This window comes from Glandiceps talaboti, chromosome 4 (assembly GCF_964340395.1).
Source record: "Glandiceps talaboti chromosome 4, keGlaTala1.1, whole genome shotgun sequence".
In the NCBI taxonomy this organism is placed as follows: Eukaryota; Metazoa; Hemichordata; class Enteropneusta; family Spengelidae; genus Glandiceps; species Glandiceps talaboti.
The window spans coordinates 22,263,183-22,282,655 of NC_135552.1; the positions used below are offsets into that span (position 1 = coordinate 22,263,183).

A 19,473-nucleotide genomic window follows, 5' to 3' on the forward strand; every position below is an offset into this window, starting at 1 on the left:
CTGATCAAGCGAGATAGAGATGCCCTTGGTGTCTGTACCCGTACCATTGGTGAGGTTGGATATATAACAGATGATATAATCTTCACACGGGGACATTTCATCACAAACAGGGACGACGGTTCAGTGGCAAATACAGGGAAAGATGTACATATACTCCACAAGGTTAATGGAAGATACATCATTCATATCGACTGCTTCAATTATGATGAGTGATATACAGACCATTAACAATGTCTCGTATACTAGTCTAGTATATTTTTTTTGAGTTTTTAAAAAGGGGTTTCAATAAGTTCAATACACACTGACAATGCCTCATTATATTGTCAAATTTTCGAAGGGGTTTCAATTTTTAGGTCAGAATACGTCAGACCGCTTCTTTTAGTGGTCCGAGAAAATACACACACACACACACACACACACACACACACACACACACACACACACACACACACACACACACATTACATGCATTTGAATGTAACTGGTGAACAGAAAGTAACACGAATGTACAATTTACGTAGCTTGTGCAAGCATGGATGTGTTTCATCCTTTAGAAAATCGCTCTGATCCATGTGATGTCTATTCAATATGTAAATCATGTATACTTATAATATGTCATTCTTCAGACCTACATACCTAACAATAGTGAAATTATCTATTCAATCTCCGTCTTGTACTCTTTCCCGTTTCTTTAGTGTGGATATTTAATCTCCTATATAGTGACAAATAAGGCCGACGGGCTGGGTTAATCTACAAACTTTCTGATCTTTTCATAAGGTAATTTGTAACTGTATATTTGTCGCTCTTCAATCTCCGTCAGCTTGACATTAACTATAATGAAAGACGAAGTGTTATCTTTGGATGGATATTATTGCACCAGTTTGGGATCGGAGACATTCAGTTTGCCATTGTCTGATTAAGGTACATACTAATAGCTGTTCGAAACGTCGCATCGGTTTCTATAATTTAAAATTCCAAAATAACTATTTTTTCTGTCTAATCGACTTTTTGAACCATGAATAATATATTTTCCAATATAGTACGAGTGTCAAATAATTACAATAAACCAAATAATTTATCAAATCAAAAATCGTGTTTGAGATTTGTGTACCTGATCCACACATAACTACTTAGGGTGACCCAATTTTTATGTTTCTCATTACTTTTTCATGGCAACTATATAGGTCGATCTAAAAAACAAAACAAACACATTTTTCATATTGTTCTGCCCCTCCTTTTCCTCCAATCTTCTTGTTATTAGATTTCTGGTAACAGGCCCTTTCCCAGTTTCTCAACACAATTGACATGTTCTCAGGCCCCTACTTGAACAAACATGTCATGAAAGAAATGCTCCGACTCTTGAAAGTGTCGTTGCCACTAATACTGCCATGACTGTCTAGACATTTGCTTAATCTTGCCAGAGAGGGCACTCTTCTGCAAAATACTAAGCGCGGGCAAATATTTTTTTATGTTGGAGCTGTCTGACAATTTGTGTCGGTCGGGTAATGAGAAACAGGAAAAAATACACGGTCATCTAAAAAATGCATACATACTCATTTGTGACTTTTGAAGCATTTATTTGTAAATATAGAAAATAAGTTAGACACAAGACATACTGACAATGGATTCTACAAGATATGATAGCTAACTTTAGTCAGTATGTGTATACATGCACAACTATATCCACATCAATATAATAATACCTGTCTAAACTACCCACACAAAGTCAGTTCAAATTTTACTGAAAAGTTTCATATTTCATGATTTTGAAGTCATCTGCAAAATGTGCATAATCTGAAAAGAAAATGACAATGTATTTATAATTCAAAGTGCTTCCCTAGGTCTGAGGTTGCTATTGTTGTTAATTAAAGGCCCATGCTTCAATGCCAGGTTCTCATATTAGAGTTACCGTATCAGTGTATGGGGTCGCAAGGATTACATAGGATCACTCTTTTGTGCAGGACTATCTTTTTCTACAGCTCTCCCCATGGATTTTCTCTCAAAAATTTGGTCCTAATCTAACGTGGTCCTTCAAAATTGTTTTGAATTTATATGGATCAATAAATTGTTGCATATGATTTTTGGTTGTCAAAGAATCCATTATAGTGTTTTCAAGTTGAAGTTATCAATGACAGAGGTAGTTTGTAAAAAAAATTAGCCTCTTTTCATTCTGTACCCAAGTCACACCTGCTGTACTACAGCTATAAGAAAAATTACCTCATATTAATTTGCATATTTAAATGTCTCTTCTTGAGCGATCCCAATGGATACTTTTGTGGGTAAAATCTCCTCACTTGATTTACACAAGGTGTGTAGTCATAGATATTTCAAACATGCATAGCACCCTCTGTGTTATCAACCACAACGGCTAATAAAGGACTTTCATGAGCGTGACGTATACATGTATAGATATTTCTCTGCTGATCAATGTTTAAAACATGAGTTTACCAGCCTTCTGTCATGATTGTCTCTCTCCACTGACCATTACAGATAAAATATATATTGTGTCAAAGAAGAAGCCCCTGGCCGCGTTACACAATCATGCTAACTTCTCCCATGACCATCACAAATGCTGTGGTGTATAACCTCAATTCACATCTTCATGGTACCCAGTATTTCTCCACTCTTAAATATGGATAATACAAACTGGCATGGTAAATGACCCCAGGTCATATACATGCATCTTCATCATGCATTGACCATCTTGAATACTTTGTAACTATCATGGTAAATGACCTTAATTAGGTCACTTCACACTGAATTGCTTACTCCTCAATTGACTATCATGGATACTTAAATAACTGTCATGGTAAATGACCGGGCTTAGGTCATTTTACACATACTTGATTAATTCTCCATTGACCACCATGGATATTTAATAGCTGTCATGATAAATGACCTCGGGTCACTTCACACAGGCTTGGTTCATTCTCCATTGACCACCATGGAAATTTAATAACTGTCATGTTAAACAACAGGGCTCAGGTCACTGGACATAGACTTGGTTATTTTTCCATTGATTACCATGGATACTTGTTAACTGTCATGATAAATGACACCAGGTCATTTCACACAGCCATAGTTACTCTTCGCCACTGTCCACCACAGATACAACTTTTCACCCATCTCTGATCCCAAGCTCTCAATGCAGGAGATTTTGCAACAGATTTCACCAGGGAAATACAAGAACACCTGAAAATACAAAATTACATTGAAAGAAAAGTTATAAATTAAATACAGAATGATGCATGTTTATGTGCTACCATCCTAAATTATCAGGTAGCAATCAACATCTCTTGCACCTCAGCCACTTACTCTCAAAATATGCCAGTACACATCATATTTTTGATTTGTTGTACTAGAGCATAACAACTACAAATTCACCAAGAAGGTAAATAAAACAGTCAACAGACATTCTAGACTGAGAACAACACAAAAACACAACATTCTAATTATGAACTTTTCACTTGCTATTTTACCACACATATACATAGACATTGCTTCAACTCATCATGGGGTGTCACACCTAGATGTATCTGTCTCACAATATCATGTTTCTAAGTACATTTACTTCTGAACTTTTCACTTGCGATATTACAACACATCTACAGTGTATTTATTACCTTGTACATTGTTTCAATTCATCATGGGGTGTCACACCTAGGTGTATCTGTCTCACAATATCATGTTTCTAAGTACATTTACTTCTGAACTTTTCACTTGCTATTTTACAACACATCTAGTGTATTTATTACCTTGTACATTGTTTCAATTCATCATGGGGTGTCACACCTAGATGTATCCGTCTCACAATATCATGTTTCTGAGTATGTTTGTCAGTTATAAGTCTCATTGACAGTTCAGTCCCCGGAGTGGCACTAGGATTGAAGGAAGTCACATGGGGAGTATGCTGAGGAGTACTTTCAAAGTGAAAACTCATTGGCAGTTTACTGTGTGTTCGCCCTGTTATACCTGAATAAATAGATATGAAAATCATAACTGCAGATTATTACATAATTTATGTAACAGTGATTACAATGTACTTGCACCATGTACTATCAATATTTACACTGCAGTCAAATATTGCAAACATAATTACATACATGTATACAAATGAGTACACAAGCAGTCCTTGGTACTCATGACATAATGTAAACACAGTTGAATTTTAAGAAAATTTGTTGTTTTGGATAAACCTATACAAATGTAAGTGAGAGAGTGGGTACTCGGGGTATCTCCAATCATACTGCGATTTATGCTGCAATTTTACTCATTTTAATGGTGAAAGTACAGCTGAAAACACCATAAGTACTTGTAGATGCCCCTTGTACACCACACCACACTACCACTCAACTGTCATGTGATGACTCTATTATATCACCAGATGTGAGGAATTCTTGTAACACTAGATAATATTGTAGAATATTCTGGTAAGCAATACTTATCACGAAAGTGTTCTGTAGCCAACGTCAAGGAAAGATGTAATAACTTTCTTGTTTTCTTGCTAACAATCAGTCAAAACATGACAGGAAAATTGTTTAATATATTGATAAATCAGGAATGGAAACACAATTTAGACCTTACCTTCAGAAACAGGTAGACTCTCCATAGTAGGAACCAACAACTGACTTGGTAGTAAAATACATTCATCTGTAATGGGTAAAATATACAAACACAAATCATGTAATGTATAGAACAATCAATGCAAGGTGCACCAGATTTCCTACCTCTGTGACTGGAGTTCTGAAATCTTAGCAAAACACAGACATCTCTCTCATCAAAGTCTGTGTATGTGTCATCCTTACCTATCTGTGCATCATCAATGTCTGTGTATGTGCCATCCTTACCTATCTGTGCATCATCAAAGTCTGTGTATGTGTCATTCTTACCTATCTGTGCATCATCAAAGTCTGTGTATGTGTCATTCTTACCTATCTGTGCATCATCAAAGTCTGTGTATGTGTCATTCTTACCTATCTGTGCATCATCAAAGTCTGTGTATGTGTCATTCTTACCTATCTGTGCATCATCAAAGTCTGTGTATGTCATCCTTACCTATTAGTGCATCATCAAAGTCTGTGTATGTGTCATCCCTGCAACACAACCATACCTGAGTCAACAGTTTAAAAAGTGTTGATAGACCATCAACATTTTCTGCAGGAAGAAATGAGAGAGAGTACAGTAGCTGGAAATATGACTTATAACCATGGTTAGGTAAGAATGTAGCATTGTCATAGCAGTATTACAACACTGCGGAGTACTGTCATAATGTTATGGCGCAGTAACAATATCCATGCAGCTGCTGCTTAAACACTCTTATTCTACAGCACTGTTACAGTGTTGTGGTACTGCACAACATAGGTGTCACAGCAGTGTATAAGGCTAAGGAACATGGGTGTTACAGCACTGTTGTAATATATAGTTACACAACAGTTACATAACAGTAAAATTCATATTACAACAGTGCTGTGGCAACATATATATTACAGTTTCAATGCAATATAGTTACACAACAGCTATAGGGGTATATACCATTCATATTTGAACAGCACTGTGGTGAAATTTGTATTACAGCTGTGTAACTGTGGTGTATATCATCAATGGAACATCTATGTGTACATGTATGTTAGTGTTGATCATTGTCGCTCTAACAACACAACACAACATACATAACAGCACTATAGATATACATGTAGCATAAATTGTCATCATAGCCATTGATAATAAAGTTCCAAATGATTAGTTTGAACTGAATACAAATATTACCTGATGTTGACGAAAATATTGGCTGACATGTAGATTTAATTAATCCCCATATACGGATGATGACAAGTAGTTCTCTGAGAGTACACAACACACTACAGTCCCTTAGCATACTAAGCTGAAAGACATAATGAGAACAGGCAAAGCTTTAGAGGATTTTAGTGAATTATATTGGTATAATATGTCACTGTAATGACACAATGCAACACTCACACGTATGCACACACACATGTACACACACACACACACACACGCGCACACACACACACACACACACACACACACACACACACACACACACACACACACACACACACACACGATGCAAATAACAATTTCCTGAGATAATTCTTCGTACAAAGGGCAGATGTTATATGGAGCCCAAGTGAATAGTTAACAATTTCTTATCCAAAATCTGGGTCCAGCATTGTTCTGTAGATGGTTGGAACATCCAAGTGTATAGTTAGCTTCCTTATTCTAAATCTCTTGGCCTAGCGAGAACCAACTATAGTTTTTACTGTACTTACTCCTGGTCTGTTGGCGTATGTTTGCTGCATTGGTACATTACTCAGGAGAAATAATGAAAAATCAGCTATCCATTGAATTAACTGTTGAAGAGACTGAACTGTGGCTGTGAAATAAAATAAACACAAAATGGAATCAGAATATCAAAATATCTAAATCTAATAAAAACGTTCTCGATACAAACTCTGAAGGAAACATTCTTGCATTTTATTTCAATTTTCTAAAATGGTTTCCTTGAGTTTTAGCAGATTTTCTGAATTTTTAAATTGTTATTCAGCATTAACAATGTCACTTGCTTCTTATATTGTGAAATGGTTATTCAGTGCATGTTAATTCAGTAAAATATATGTATATACATATATGTTTCCAGTTTCCCTCATGCCAACGTCAAAGTTAGATTGTATCTTGAAATCTGTTTGTACTGTCACACAAAGTAATGGAATGTCATGTAATGTATTGTGTAATTTGTATATTTTGAGCCTACAGGCAAATTTTCATGTTCATTACTCACCAGGTTCAATAACATATTCCTTTGTGTCCAGATTCATCATTATTTTGTCTAGATCAGTTTCAATGCTCCTTGCACACACGGCTATCGATAAATAGAGGAGAAAGAGACACACATAAATAGGGTCAGTCTTCAGGACTATCAGAGAGTACAAGGTATCATTACAGTTTATATCTCATTACGAACACTTTGTTGGGTGGTTTACTGAGACCTTTACAGATTTTTTGGATTAACTTTGGGAGATGGAAAAACCTGTGTTGCTTATACACTTGGTCAGGTGTAATTTAATTTTTCGCATCTCTAGAACTGTGTGCAATCATTGAATATTACTGATATAGGGATCAATAAAAGTGATAAAACATTGGAGACCCTCCCTTGCTGGTTAACACAGACACCCTGTTATGATGAAAGTCAGCCAAATTACATCACAATAATCACTGATTTTAAAGTACATGTATATATAAGTGTCATCTGTACCTGATAACTTCTCAGCTAATCCCTTCTCTTGACTGGACAAAGTGGTTGGTCTTAGCAAAGACTTGAAAGTTACAGCGACAGCATTAAGTAATAACTTGGCATGACAATCAGCTGACTTACCAGTTCCACCACTACTTAGTCTGTAATGAAATAATGGACATCTTATGAAGAATCTACACTAGTTGGTGAATAGTACATCAAGTATAGAGTTTATGGTCCTAAGGTGGCAGAATGGATGAGGATTGGGTATTTATTTTGGATTTTTAATTTAATATAAAACAATTTTCTCATGGCTTCCTACTAGAAAAATGAATGTGAAACAACATATGTAAAGTCCTTGTTTGTAACCAAATAAATTGCAAAAGATTATGTATGTTGTGTAAACTGAAATTAAATATCCATATAACATGAATGATCAAAATAATCTAACTAAAACAAAACAAGCTACAATTAACTCACATACATGCATATGTTTACATTATGTCTTACCTACAGAGTGTTGCCTTGACTGCTGTAAGCCTTACCTATAGAGTGTTGCCTTGACTGCTGTAAGCCTTACCTATAGAGTGTTGCCTTGACTGCTGTAAGCCTTACCTCTAGAGTGTTGCCTTGACTGCTGTAAGCCTTACCTATAGAGTGTTGCCTTGACTGCTGTAAGCCTTACCTCTAGAGTGTTGCCTTGACTGCTGTAAGCCTTACCTCTAGAGTGTTGCCTTGACTGCTGTAAGCCTTACCTCTAGAGTGTTGCCTTGACTGCTATAAGCCTTACCTATAGAGTGTTGCCTTGACTGCTGTAAGCCTTACCTAGTGTTGCCTTGACTGATGTAAGCCTTACCTATAGAGTGTTGCCTTGACTGCTGTAAGCCTTACCTATAGTGTTGCCTTGACTGCTGTAAGCCTTACCTATAGAATGTTGCCTTGACTGCTGTAAGCCTTACCTATAGAGTGTTGCCTTGACTGCTGTAAGCCTTACCTATAGTGTTGCCTTGACTGCTGTAAGCCTTACCTATAGAGTGTTGCCTTGACTGCTGTAAGCCTTACCTATAGAGTGTTGCCTTGACTGCTGTAAGCCTTACCTATAGAGTGTTGCCTTGACTGCTGTAAGCCTTACCTATAGAGTGTTGCCTTGACTGATGTAAGCCTTACCTATAGAGTGTTGCCTTGACTGCTGTAAGCCTTACCTATAGAGTGTTGCCTTGACTGCTGTAAGCCTTACCTATAGAGTGTTGCCTAGACTGCTGTAAGCCTTACCTATAGAGTGTTGCCTTGACTGCTGTAAGCCTTACCTATAGTGTTGCCTTGACTGCTGTAAGCCTTACCTATAGAGTGTTGCCTTGACTGCTGTAAGCCTTACCTATAGAGTGTTGCCTTGACTGCTGTAAGCCTTACCTATAGAGTGTTGCCTTGACTGCTGTAAGCCTTACCTATAGAGTGTTGCTTTGACTGATGTAAGCCTTACCTATAGAGTGTTGCCTTGACTGCTGTAAGCCTTACCTATAGAGTGTTGCCTTGACTGCTGTAAGCCTTACCTATAGAGTGTTGCCTTGACTGCTGTAAGCCTTACCTATAGTGTTGCCTTGACTGCTGTAAGCCTTACCTATAGAGTGTTGCCTTGACTGCTGTAAGCCTTACCTATAGAGTGTTGCCTTGACTGCTGTAAGCCTTGTGAACAATAACTCTTGTACAGGTTTGGGTTGTCTGTTAAAGGCTTCACTCAACCTGTCAATCACAGTATCAACCATTCCTGATGATGATGAAAATAACAACAAAATATCAAATTACAATACTTGGAATACTTTCTATCTAGATCACGATATTAAATCTAAACTATTAGGTACTTTGGAAAAAGCAAACGAGATAGCAGATATTAAAATGTAACACCATGAGGGAACATAAATGTATATATGATTTAAAGTGTCAACATTTTCCTATTTGTTTTGTATCGAGAAGATGGCAGCCTATGAAAGTATAAAGCAATGTAAACTCAAACCTGGTGTAATTGTAAGTAGAAGATCCCACCAATCATAACAGGTAACAATACAGTACTCTAGGAGATTAACCACCTGGGCTATAGTGTGAGCTCTTGCAGCACCTATGGGGTAAAAACAAATTAATATTCTCCACTGCATGTTTTTACCAGCTTTACACACTATACTAGTCTACCCTGACAGAGACCTACTGTGAGAGGTTGAAACGTTGGTAATAAAGTTTAACGTATACAAATGGACTTGCCATTTCATTTACCAAACCCAAAATTTATATATCTAACTATAACAACATAAACCATATTATGATGCCAAATGATGTTTAAATTCTCTTCGCATAATTTGTAACATTTCTACAGTTGTACACATTACAGCCAAACAGTGCAGTTCAAAGGTATGATGTATTATATAATTACATAACAAACACAAGCCCAGTTAAACACACTCAAACAAAGAACATGGGTTTACACCCTGGTTGTTCAATGTCACAGCAACTCGCATCTACAGCATTAGGTGCTAAAATCATGAATCCAAGCATTCAAAATCACCATCATTTTTCCCAATTTTCATAACTTGTGTTTGAGATGGTATAATTATATTATTCCCCCAATTTTTTTTTCTTTACTCAGCCTGAAGAACACATGACCTAAAGGATTTTGTCAGGAATCATCAAGACCCCTTTTAGGTCTTTCATATTTTCCTTTGCTGAATGAAGGCAAATATTTGGGGAATAATATCTAAGGATTACAGTCTCACCTGGATCAAGAGCTTGTCCTAATGTAGGGGCAATCTTCATAAGACAGAAAGTACCACTCTTATCAACACCAATTAGACTACAGCATGTAGCTGACATCTCCATACTGGATAACTGTTTACCATTATTATTGCTATTTCTCTGTCTTTTCACTGTCAATATTATAAAAATGGTCTTGTTATTAAAATATTCATATATCAATGATTTAAATTGTTTTGAAAATTTGCACTTGGGCACTACTTGGACAACTGGATGGAGAAAGAGTAAGCAAAACAAGCACATAATTATGAGAATTTGTAATTCGCTTCTAAGGAATTTTAGCTGTGAACAGAAATTGTCAGTTGTAAACCGATTATATGACAGATCAGAATAGTCTAAGAATTGTCAGGTTGTCAAAAAAAAAAGACTATCTACTAAATTCACTTTGTTTTTGCAGTTTTCAATTCCTTTTATTCCTTTATCTATTTTTGCTGTAACCATGCAGGCTTTTATTTTTACCATTTTTCACCACCTCAATTATTTATTCTTACCATTCCTGTATGTTCCAATTTTATCATTCTATAGACAGTCTTTTTACATTAACACTTTTCTACAGTTTTCAGTTCATCCTTTACATGTTTTGTCATATAATTTTTTTCAATCCACACTTTTTAAATTATTTTTAGATCCAGTAAGATTCCTGTGAGAGGTGCAAATATAACTACATGTAATAAACTTTTTAATTCTAACCAGACGGTGTTCCATCAATCAAAGCAACGTTTCCTTCAAGTTGTGGTTCAAACACCACCTGGTACCTGTACTCAATTGTCAGAGTGATCATATTTTTCATAACAAGTTCATTATAAAAATATATCACACAATACCTTGTGGACCACTTTCTTGCTTCACACCTTCATATTTAAATACTGCAAATGGCTTTAAAGATACTCTGAAATCAAATAAAAAGACCATCAAACTCACTCACCACAATGTGTGCACTAAACGTACAAGTACCCTATTTGGCACATTTCAATAACATAATAACTATTATTACATCTGTATCAGTGATTACTTTCATCAGTGTACATGCATAATTTTGATATCTGCATGGCAGTGATCAACGAGATGATTAATTGCATTGTATCAGTGTGCATGCATAACGTTGGTATTTGCACCGCATGGCAAAAGTATTAATGCAAACCTGTTCGCAAACGAGTGTGTACTCATCCTTGTACACCCAATCACATGACTGCACAGAATGATTTTAATTATTTGCTGTTTTACATAAACGTTTGTACCAAATAATCTTGCTTAGCTCACAAAAGTATGGCCACACAGAATTCCATAAACATTCGTGCATACACCCCTGAGTATTCACACTTGCAATCGTATGTCAAGAGGTTCTGTTACAGTTTTGAATTTGTCATTCATGAATTCCCGTTTGTGGATTTAGAACTCACAAAAAACTCAAACACACATGACAACTGTCATTTTATAACTAACCTGTGTAATAATTTAATACTGCCATCTTGAAAAGCTACAGCAAAGACCATACCAGGCCCATTGTATATAGATTTGTTAGATAGATTCAGTGGTAGTTTAGGCAAAGCTAGGGCCATTACATTAGATGTATCAGAGTAGCTGGAACTTATAGTCCATTTCTGTATTAAACGGAGAAAAAAAGTTTTGAAAAATTACAAGGAAAATTAATCAAACTCAGGAAAAGCATACTGTACATGAGTGACAGAGGCAGTAACAGAGAGATAGAGATAGAAAACAGAAAGATAGACACAGACACATACATACATACATACGTATGTACATACGTACGTACATACATACATACATACATACGTACGTACGTACGTATGTATGTACGTACGTACGTACGTACGTACGTACGTGCGTACGTACATACATACATGTACATCCATCCATCCATCCATCCATACATACATACATACATACATACATGCATGCATGCATACAAACAGACAGACAGACAGACATACAAGCCAAGACAGACAGACAGACAGATAGATAGACAGACAGGCCAAGACATAATAGCTATTCATACCACTATGGATGGTTGCTGGTCTCTTGTCGTTGGAGGTGAACTGGCCTGAAAGATTTTATGGACACCAAGAGATTCCCGTCGTAAATTCCAACATTCAATACAAGCTCCCATGGGACCTGTAAAAAAAAAAATTAGAAGAGGTGCAGTTTACAATGTACAGTCTATGCTGCAACACTAAATATTGGGTATAGAAACCACTTTGGATATAGATTCTTGAAGCTGAACTTATAAAAGCACTAATAGTACTACTAATTTTCTTCCTATCACCGAAATATACTAGGTCAATTATTTACACTCTCAGTTTGGAACTACTGGTAATACAAAATATGATTTCAGAGTATGGAAACAACATTTTTAATCGTACCATCTTTATCTGTAATGTCCAAATGATGCTCTTTCAGCACCCACATTGTAGTGGCAATACACCTACAAAATTAAGCCTTTTAATGGTCAGTAGACTATACTATAATTGTACATGCGCATATACACGGACTGTCGAGAGAATGACCAACACCACTGGAGCTGTTTCCGGTGCCAAAACTGAAATTGTTTATGCAAAACAAATAGTCTAATATCTTATCCCAAGACTAATTGACAAGTACAAAGTCACTTACCTCCAGCACATAATATAATTTGATCTCCTGCTTCTTTGTTCATGAACTGGATATGGCTTAAAAAATTATCTGAAAAGAAATGAAGAAATTGAAAACAGGAATACTGTGATTGTAAACCTCTTAAGTTTAATGTACTGATTTTTGATACATCCAAGATCATGGTTTTTGGCTAAGTCTAATCTTTATAAACTGTTTTTTTACCCCTTTGAAACTGTAAGAGCATGGGTGCCTATTCATGAGACTGTAGATTAGTTGGCAGACAACTATTCTTAGATTCCCTTTCCCATTTATCTATTGATGTAATTATATTCATACACTCTTTACTGACTTGTAGTATTTGTATCTGGGAATAAAGTCAAGTCATATTACTATTAAAGTCATCTATGATAGACACAATGATGCCATAGATGATGAGACACTTACATCTGTCTTTTTGCTGAGGATCTGTAGAACATTGCATGAATAAACTTGGCAGTGCTTCTGAGTGAATAGTACAGTTATCTGTGAAGAGAAATGAATTCATCAGCGACAGCAGAGAGACACTAGTATAGTTTAAGATATTTTACTTGTCCATTCCTACAGGTAAGGTGGGCAACTCACACAGAAATGAATTCATCAGTTACACTGTGTAGGCAGACACTAGTATAGTCTACAATATTTTACTAGTCCATTCCTTCAGGTAAGGTGGGTATTACTCACATTACGAATCATCCTTCAAAATCTGAAAACCATTACCCTTACAGAATATTTTGACTTTACATACAATTTCAAAACACCAATTACCCACTTTGCAATTTTCAAAAGCTATTAACTTCATATGATAAGACATACTCTTCTGATCCATGCTGTTATCACCCAATCATGTGATATGATTTTCCTTGGGTAAAGTCACACTCAGAGCTAGCCCGACATTTGAGTCATTTTTTTGAAACTCCATTACTGCAGACATCAGGATAACAATATTGTCAATACAGCAAACTATTCTTCCTCACCTTTGTTATATTTGACTATTAACCTATAAAATTGTATTGGACATCTACAGCTACCGTCTGATGTACCAACAACTATGTGACCAGCTGAAAAATAAATAGTTTACAACTTATAGATTATGGTTGGTATATGACAAACTGTCAACATATCCATTTCGGTACGCCAAAATTTTAGCGAAAAGACACTGTTTCACACTTTGAGTCCACTTTATTTTAGCAGATACACTATTTTTGACTTCAGTGTAATTGTAACTATATCATTTATGTAAATTGATCTGTTGATTACCAGGTAATGAAATAAATACATCTTTATTAGCTTCACTCGCTCAAGAATTTACCAGTCTCAATATTGACGCTGATAATTTCAGGTCAAAAATTGTTTCAGTAAAATATTCTAAAATAAGTTTATAGCCAAAATACAAACTTTCAAAGTAAGTAAAAATTGAAAGCAATCTTTCATTATGGTATGTGGTGTCATTTTCACTATCCCTGCATCATGTGACATCTTGTTCCCACAGCTGACCTCAGCATTGTGTGGCCATTGTGTCAAGATATGTAAAGTGCCTAGCATTGTTTCTTCCCATAATGCACTGTGCAAGTTTACAGCAGCCTTCTTTAGAGGCAGATTTGTCAATTTTTAAGCTTTGTTTTCAAAAGGTGATGTCATGCTGTGTTAGTTATAGAGTGCAAGATATGTCATGTCATTCCGGCCTCACTCAGTGACTGGGTGGGAGGGGTTGACTGATGTGTGAGGGCGCCCTGTCATGGCGTACCTTACAAACTAGGTTGGTTATATAGATTAATAAAAGATGGTGAGAACTGATATATAAAACTTACAGCTGGTGAATGCAATATCAGCTAAAGCTATGTGAGTTCTACTTTCACCCAGGCATTCTGTAGCAGTGATTAAATCACCATCAGCTTTGATCAGAGTTACACAGACCTTGACAAAGAAGAAAAAAAGTATATTCATCAAAATAAAGAAAACAAGTATTTTAAATGTCATAAAAATTGAATGGATATCAGGTGATATTGTGTCTGCTTGTTGCCATGGCTCCTTTTGTTTACACAAGAGACAACTTTTCAATTAACATACCCTCATAATCATACATACATGTACAAATGTAAGTGTAGTACATTGTAACACCAATATCATAACTTCACTCTTAGTCAGACTTAAAAATGGTTCTCTTATTAGCACTGTAACCGTAGACTACCTCACGCTTCTGGCCTTTTTAGCTCTTATTTTAATATAGTTGCCATGTGCTCTTATGTGCGAGTGATGGCAAACAGTCAGGTGAATACTAAGCCCACTGGGGACGACAAGTAACTGGGAATTTTTTTTTAAAAAGTTGACCACATTTTCCTTTGCAATATTTGAAATGAATAATAAATTAAAAGCATTAGAAGACCATGAGACAAAAAAAATTCCCAAGGGACTGCATGCACTGGTGCTTGTCTATGGTAATCCCCAAGTTCAAGCCAGCTGTTGCATTTAAACAACCAATGTTTAATCCCAGGGTTTGGATTACTATGATTACAGCTAGTGGAGCCAAAAAGATTTAATTGGATCACTTTTTTTTTCTGGACCAACTTTTTCTATCGCTCTGACAGACAACTGTTTTTCACACTCAACTACTTATTTGACATTGGCAATATAAGTGAATAAGTTCTGATGACGCATAATTATTTGTGTACATGTATGTACAGAGGGTCAAAGTTCAGCCAGCTGTAACAATACACATTGCTGAAAAGTTATTCATTCAAGTATGTAACTTGCAGTAAAGCACTTACCAAACCTGACATTGTAACTGCTATCCATCCTTCAATGGCCTTACCACCATATTGCAACACAGATGGAAGAAACTTGACTCTGGAGAACTTTTCTGTTACATTGGGTGAGTCTGTTCTTTCTACATTATAGCTCACCTGAAATTTCACAACAAATAAAACATTTAATGTGAGTATATAATTGTTGTGTGTACACAAAATCAGGTTTACACAAAAAATTGTGATTTTTTAACAAAAATGTAATAACAAAATATCCCCATGATGAATGAGTGCCAGAATGTAGAGTGTACGTACACATGAGTATTTGCACTCGTGCTTGCAATGTTTTCTGCTGCACTTTCACTTATTACTCTTGTGATAGTACAGCCACAGAGAATACTGTATACACTTGCGTAAATATCAAAAGTATGATCACACTAACATTCATGCACCATGGAGGTTCTGACATATTATTGAATTTGGTGCTTCTGCTATTCTGAATCAAGGTCTCAAGACCTTTCCAGCGAGTAAAAGGAGTTCATATAACTTAAACTCACAAAGCTTGGTGTGTTTTCACCAGGCAAAAATCACTATCATCTACATGTTCTGTAATATTTTGAAAGTTATATTTTACCTTAAGACCTATATGAAGCCATGATAGGGCAACAATTGTCTCTCCTTCCACTTTACTTTCGCCACCACATTTCCAATCATTTAACAAATGATTGTTCATTGTCCATAGTTTACATTTACCACTTCCATCAGCCGTCACTAGTCTTGTTCCAGAAACATCCCATCGAATACAGCGAATCATATTGGTATGTCCTGTATTAAAACTATAAACAAAACAAGAAGAGATGATGCACGGTTGGAATGGATGAAACTATCACATATCATAAGAACCAATCAGTACTTGCTGCATGCATGTACTGTTGGTATTTGCACTACAGTGTAATTCTGAAAACATTATTGCATACATGTACACACATGAGTGCATAAGCATTCCATGTACACTAAATCACATGAATGTATATGTATATTCATAGTTAATGTGTATTTACTAAATTGATTTTGATAAACATATGTAGTAATAACAGAACATCATGATGTGCAAGTGTCAGTCAGGGGTACCATACTCATTGTGTAAGTATGCAGGATACATGTTCATTGTAGCTATGTTTTCCCCTGCACTTCAACCTGCTTCAATAATGAAAGTACTGCAATAGAGAACACATCAAGCACGTATGCATATACATGTACTTGAGCATGCCTCTTAGTCTGAAAGGTCCAGTCATTGGTTCACAGTGGAAGCAACAACTGGATCTTTCAGGCTGCATACTACTAAGCTCAAAATCAAAATAGCTATGTTAATTCTCTGAGGAAATACTAGATTGTTGATTTCTCTAAGTTAAACATTAGTTGTTGAACCTGAAATATCTGTCATTATTTCAAAAGGACCTGGAACAACCTTTCTCATAGCAAAGCTATGAGACTCAAGATTTGAATGATGTCACTTACCTTTTCAGGAAACTTGGCTTTTGAAGCGAGTTCTATATTATCAAATAATTATGTGCATACATATTTTCTTACCTGTGAACTTCCCATGGTCTGTCCGGATCAACAACGTGCAGTTTACCACCCTGAGATTCTCCATCGTTAGAATTACTTAATTTGCATCCACTTGCTCCTGAGAAAGCGATGGTATTACGACATGACCACGAACATGCAGGATCAATAGTCCACTTTCTTGTCCTGTTGAACACATACATGTATGAGATGACACATATTATTGATGTGCAGAGATAGAGAGATAAGTGGTAAAATATTATTTCTGATTTATGTAGATTTCTTAAGAAGATTTGAGTACATATTATATACATCATGTATGACTCCCTAATACTACAGTATTCATTGATGAAATCAAAATGGCGTACAACCAGTGGAAGTGGGCTAGTTTTACCTGATACATTCTACCTGCATACAAGTACACATTAATTATAATGTACATTATACATGTACATGTTGTAGCATGAGCCAAGTTGAACAAAAAATATGGAATATATACTCTGGTCATTCTACGTCACGACAACACACATCTATGACTCACGACAACACACGTCGACATCACTGCTTCTGCTGTCAAAACGTTCAAAATTGCCATTACTTTCCCCGATTTTTCTTTCGATATTTCTGGCACTATTATGTTATTCTCCAATATTTTTCTTCATTCAGCTGGAAAATACTCATGAGCTCACTGCGAAGAAAAATATTGGGGAATAACATCTAAATGTACATGTACTTACATGTACAGATAGAACATATATTTGACTGAGGATAATGACGAAGATAACCAGCCCTAACCTCCCTGTTGTTGTACTCACAAAGATTGAATGAATCTATTCTAGGAAGGGTTTAACTTTTGAATGTATTGGTTGGTTCCTGATGCCTTTAAAATGCTGTGATCGGCTCGTTCCTAACGATTATTACGTAAGACTGTGTATATTATATGGTACTGTCAGTACAACCCGGTTTATTACATGACCACTACATTTGGTGCTCTCAGCTGTAGATAAACATTAATGTTCATGATGGTAATATTATAATAATGTGGTCGTGTCAATAACTTGAATAAGACACACTATCACTCGTAGAGTTACTGTATTTGGACAAATAGAAACTCACCAAGCGTTAGAGTCAGCCTTGGGCCATTCACTTGCAAACACCAATTCCATTTTATTTAGTGGGTAATCATGTGGTAAAGGACACTTTTATCGGTTTTCTAGCAGATATCCCCGGATCGAAACAAAAGCAATGGAGGTCGCCATTACCGGATGTTCTTGTTGCATTATGGGAGAAAGCATCCATAGTGAGTAGAAGCACGGACCCTACATAGACCGCCGGTCAGACCACTCAGATCATAGACAGCTCCCCTCCACTGCCTTTGCAAAGATAGACCCTATATACGTGTAGGGTCTAAGATAGAAAAGATCAAGAGTACTTTGGGAGTTTGTCTAATGAATGAAAGATAAACATAGTTTCCGCACCCACTATTTTTTTGCGAGACTTCCACTATTTTCGCGATTTTATTATTATTTTTCTCGAATACGTTAAAAAAAGTTTAGGGTCGGCGTGAAAAACTAGGTGGGGGTCGGGTAACCGGAACCAAACAACTTTTTTTTTATTTAGCCTATAAAACCCCACTAAAAAGAGGCCTAAAGCGGGAAAATGAAGCTTCGTTCATGATGACAGTCCTGACATCGACATGATCGAGTGATATTTCGTTCAAGTATACGGGAGAGGGGGTGACCTATACAAAATAAATCTCCCTTCCCGAGACTATGTGGCATTCCAAATCAGTGTGAATATATAGTTTACATTTTTGTGAGAAAGTTTTAATTAAAAGAATTTGTATGTAGCAGGCTTTACACAAACTAAATTCACATGTATATGTTTCCTGAAAAGCAGTTCTAATTGAACGCTATTCATTCTCTGGCTACCCAGTTTTGGTCGTTACGATGATATATTTCACAACACAAGCAAATGTTACACAATCTAACAGTCATCGCTTCGAAGAATGAACAGTCATTCGTTAGCAAGAAACGATAGTTCCCAGTATTATTGACGACTAGCCGAGAGAGGGCGCGCGTAACGTAGGCGGGTGTGTCATGGCTGGTGTATCGACGCATCACTGTGTCAGGGGATATGAACAATACATGTACGCTGTCACTCGACGGGTAAACAGGAAAGACTGTCTATCACTCTCTTACTCATTTATTCACGGTAACCTTCATGGCATAACAGTTTAACTACTTACATACTGCAAATGTGTTAGCATAGAGACAGAGCTAGATAGAAACCCAAATCTATGACAAATTTAGCACACGTAAACAAGAAAGTAAAAACAACGTTAACAATAAATTATGCGCATAGTTTGGACGAAAATGTGTTCTCAGGCACTGCAACAAGGCGGCAAGGATTAGGCCAAGAAAAAAAGTAAAAGCCTTGTTCAAATTACCTAACCGTTTTATAACT

At 36.2% G+C, this 19,473-nt stretch overlaps 1 protein-coding gene across 1 annotated transcript; it reads right to left on the reverse strand.

Moving 5' to 3' along the window:
- Positions 1 to 1,615: 1,615 nt before the first annotated feature.
- On the reverse strand, positions 1,616 to 18,262 carry LOC144433947 (mediator of RNA polymerase II transcription subunit 16-like). Its single transcript, XM_078122359.1, has 22 exons — positions 18,124 to 18,262; positions 17,032 to 17,193; positions 16,076 to 16,277; positions 15,466 to 15,600; positions 14,509 to 14,614; positions 13,675 to 13,758; positions 13,106 to 13,183; positions 12,683 to 12,751; positions 12,069 to 12,184; positions 11,495 to 11,652; positions 10,876 to 10,940; positions 10,015 to 10,164; positions 9,264 to 9,365; positions 8,906 to 9,017; positions 7,274 to 7,413; positions 6,800 to 6,880; positions 6,291 to 6,394; positions 5,767 to 5,881; positions 5,056 to 5,154; positions 4,585 to 4,650; positions 3,756 to 3,972; positions 1,616 to 3,192 (listed from the first exon to the last, which is right to left on the reverse strand). The coding sequence occupies exons 1-22, from the start codon at positions 18,171 to 18,173 to the stop codon at positions 3,069 to 3,071; spliced, it is 2,535 nt and encodes an 844-aa protein (XP_077978485.1). The 5' UTR covers positions 18,174 to 18,262; the 3' UTR covers positions 1,616 to 3,068.
- Between the last annotated feature and the right edge of the window lie 1,211 nt (positions 18,263 to 19,473).